The sequence below is a fragment of the Phodopus roborovskii genome, unplaced genomic scaffold, assembly GCF_943737965.1.
Source record: "Phodopus roborovskii unplaced genomic scaffold, PHOROB, whole genome shotgun sequence".
Classification (NCBI taxonomy): domain Eukaryota; kingdom Metazoa; phylum Chordata; class Mammalia; order Rodentia; family Cricetidae; genus Phodopus; species Phodopus roborovskii.
The window spans coordinates 33,452,028-33,456,055 of NW_026126433.1; the positions used below are offsets into that span (position 1 = coordinate 33,452,028).

The 4,028-nt window shown below is 44.2% G+C and overlaps 1 protein-coding gene across 1 annotated transcript; it reads left to right on the plus strand.

Moving 5' to 3' along the window:
* The first annotated feature begins 1,663 nt into the window (after positions 1-1,663).
* On the plus strand, positions 1,664-3,009 carry Pigc (phosphatidylinositol glycan anchor biosynthesis class C). The gene has a single exon (XM_051186092.1). It carries the CDS (start codon positions 1,827-1,829, stop codon positions 2,724-2,726), a length of 900 nt encoding a protein of 299 aa, XP_051042049.1. The 5' UTR covers positions 1,664-1,826; the 3' UTR covers positions 2,727-3,009.
* The last annotated feature ends 1,019 nt before the right edge of the window (positions 3,010-4,028 follow it).

The window sequence follows — 4,028 nt, forward strand, 5'->3', positions numbered from 1 at the left end:
TCATGCTTTCCGCCCCAAGGGCCTCTACCCTCACTCTTTCTGGGTTCTGGGAAACAATTGAGTTTTAGAACCATCCACATTTGGACATTTTATCTAGTTGCAATCAGTATATAGCTGCCTGACTTTGGACAATATAAACCTAGGATCACATTGTCTCTGTGGAGGTCATTGCCCAGAAAGCTCCATGAGATCTGGAGGGTTTGTTGTTTGTTTCCTCTGTGTAGTTAATGCTGTACTATGAGCGCTAGAAGCCTGTGTTGGCACTGTAATCTGTAGGAAGGCTGGGACGCGTTAAGTCCCTTAGCTGAGGACTTGACAATATAACACAAACTCAACATCCGCAGCTGTTACCCCTCTTCCACCAGCCCAGAATCTGTTCCTGCCTTCTCCCTCTGAACCCCTGAAGGAGCTTCCCAGGTGCAGAGCCCTTCTCTGGGAGAGGAGCAGCCAGTAGAGGGCAGCAGCGACCTGTCGGTGTGGCGTTTCCGTGAGGGACGCTTTGGCGGTGGAGTGGTGCCGACCCGGAAGTGCTCCTTCACAGTAGTACACTTCAACCCCGCGCCCCGGATGTAGAAATCGCTGGGCGGCTGCCCTGCTCAGTCGTGCACCTCTGGAGCTCGGTGTAGGTGGGTTCCGGCATCCTTCCTGTTGGGCCAGTCCCGCAGAGCTGAGGCTTGGGGGGGAGAGGGGCAGCGGCGGGCGGGGCAGGTGGGGTGAGTGGCCGCACAAGACCCGACCCTTCCCCGTCTGGGGACGCGGACCTTTCAAATCCAGAAGTCCCCGTGCGTGAGGGTACACGCCGGGGTGTCTGGCTTTTGAAGCAAAGTCTATGCTGGCCTCCATGGAAGGTCGGCGAGAAGTTCCTCCCTCCCCTTAAATTTCCTGAATAATCTTCGTGTTTCTGACTCTGAGTTTTGCCTTCTGAAAAATGAAATGGCTATCCATCCCGCACTGGAGTTTTGCTGTTTCAGTTAATTAGAATGATGTCACTGTAGAGGGTGGTAAGCTTAGCTAATGAACAAAGGAGGTTTGAATTCTTGCTTTGGGCTGAAACGGTAGATATTATGCTTCTGTGTTGTGCAGAGTATTGTCATGAGATCTATAACTTAATTCGATGCCTTTGGGAACCTGGTAACAGCTATGGATTGTGTCCCTATAAATTTGCATAAGTTCAAATACAATCAAAGCAAAAATAGTACATACTTTAGGTGTATGAACGCCAAAGTTAAATAAAACTGGCTTAGAGGAAGATAATGAGAAGCACAAACGTTGATATTAGTTTTTGTTGGAGTTCTGGCTCCACTGTTACAGTGGGACATAAATACTCAACCAGTGTGAAACTCAGATGTCTTACTAGGCAAAGTGGTACAGGTACTAACTTGTAACGTCCTGACAGTTAAATAAGGTACATAAGACATTTAGCATTCTAAGTCAGTGATGTCATGCAGATATTAATTGTTAATATTGTATTTATTTTAAATGCCTCAAATTATGTCACTATACACAGTTGATTTAGGCTTTCCTTAAACTGAGTTGTTTGATTGTAGCATAGTCCTACTGTGACCTTTTGAAGCTTTCATACATTCACAGATCTCTCTTTTTCTAGGAATTTAGCTGTGTTGGCCTGCCTCACAGAACAAACTCATCTGCTACAGGCCTAGCCTGGTTTGCATACACAGTCTTTGTAAACAAGGAAAGGTCTGGAGGGTGTCAGCATGGTATTTCCATAGAGGTCCTAATTTGCAACTGTGTCGTCGAGGAGGAGACTCCTGTGGACTTCTCTGAGGGAAGTTGAACCAGTCCGGGTTTGAGGGAAGGATGAGATAATGTGTGCTCAACATGTAGCAGAAGTCAACACCACAGAAGTCAAGTGGCAGAAGGTTTTATATGAGCGGCAGCCCTTCCCCGACAATTATGTCGACCAAAGATTCCTGGAAGAACTCCGGAAAAACATCTACGCCCGGAAATACCAATACTGGGCTGTGGTGTTTGAGTCCAGTGTGGTGGTTCAGCAGCTGTGCAGTGTCTGTGTTTTTGTAGTGATCTGGTGGTACATGGATGAGGGTCTTCTGGCCCCCCAGTGGCTTTTTGGGACTGGACTGGCATCTTCATTGATTGGATATGTTTTATTTGATCTCATCGATGGAGGTGATGGACGGAAGAAGAGTGGGCGGACCCGGTGGGCTGACCTGAAGAGTACTCTGGTCTTCATTACTTTCACTTACGGTTTTTCACCAGTGCTAAAGACCCTGACAGAGTCTGTCAGCACTGACACCATCTATGCCATGTCAGTTTTTATGTTGTTAGGCCATCTTATCTTCTTTGATTATGGTGCCAATGCCGCGATTGTGTCCAGCACACTCTCCTTGAACATGGCCATCTTTGCTTCTGTTTGCCTGGCCTCACGCCTCCCCCGGTCATTGCATGCTTTCATTATGGTGACTTTTGCAATCCAGATTTTTGCACTGTGGCCCATGTTACAGAAGAAACTGAAGGCATATACCCCACGAAGCTATGTAGGGGTCACTTTGCTTTTTGCATTTTCAGCTTTTGGGGGTCTTTTATCCATCAGTGGTGTGGGAGCCATACTCTTTGCCCTTCTGCTGATTTCCATTTCGTGTCTCTGCCCTTACTACCTCATTCGTCTGCAGCTTTTTAAGGAAAATATTCATGGGCCTTGGGATGAAGCTGAAATTAAAGAAGACTTGTCTAGGTTCCTTAGCTAAGCTAGGGACCTTCATTTCATTATTACAACAAGCTGAAAGACTTAGACCCTGACCAGTATAACACTTAAAGGCAGAGTTCCTCTCTTGAAGCTGTGGGCTGATCTGTGTGGTAGAACAGAGAGAAGAAGGAAGCATTTAACCTAGGGCTCAGGGGAAGAGTTTTGACCTTCAGTTATTTTGTGACTGAAAAATCTTTCTGGTGCTGTCATGAATTATTGTCCCTCTTTATTCCTTGTAACAAATGATATAATGTGAGTTATGCTTATTAAAAAAGTAACACCAATTGAATTGTCTCATATTTAAAAAATACCCTTATTTATATGAAAGAGAGAAAGAGAAAGAAAGAATGTGTGTGTGTGTGTTTTGGTTCTGTTTTCAGTATGGATGTCCTAGGCATTCAATCTAGGCCTTGGCAACAAATGCCTTTACCAGCTGAGCTACCACACTGGCCCTGTCTCATGATTTTTTTTTTTTTTTCTGACAAAAGTGGTCTGAAAAATAGTAGGTATGTGTACTAAGTTATTTCTGTGTACTGATGAACACCTCTATATATTTAGAGCCCAAATTTGAGAATTCAGGGTAGTGGTACCCAGCTTGTTGTCCAATACTACAGAACCATTTTAGTTCTTAGTGGACCATACATCTAGCCAATAAAGATGTATCATAGAAGCAAAATTTTAGAGACATTGAAAGACTGTAGAGAAGTGAGTTCATCTGAAGCAATTAGGCAAAAAGAGGTGACATTTACTCATAGAGGATATGTGGTGAAAGCCCTTGAGAGCCAGATTAAGTAATGTTAGCCAGTACCAAAAACTATGGAACTAGCAACTGTCCAGTAAGGGCAGCTACTATTGCTCCAAAAACTATTGTTTCTGCTCAGTTTGGGCTCCATGCCTGTGGAATTTTCAAGAAAGTAAATATTATAGTAGCTGTGAATCTGATTTGAACATGAAATTGCTTTGTAAGATATCTCAAATTTAATCCAGGTTGCAAGAACATTTGTAGGCAAAACATAACTACGTTTGATGTCACATCCTCTAGCCGAGGCACAATGATGGGAACGGGATAGGGATTTAGAGTTACAGAGATCTGGGGGAGGAAAGAAAGTGGGAGCATGAGTAATGGTGTATGTGGGCTCTGTAGCCCATACTGAGCAATCTAGCTTGTCTAAGGATGGGGCAAATTGAAGTCTTGAGGTAGCTAATTGTTCATTTCTCACTTTGCATCTTTAAGAATTGTGGCACTTAGATAAGCTGTGTGTGAAGAATGCCTAAGGAGTCACAGTATTAGTGCTAAATATCT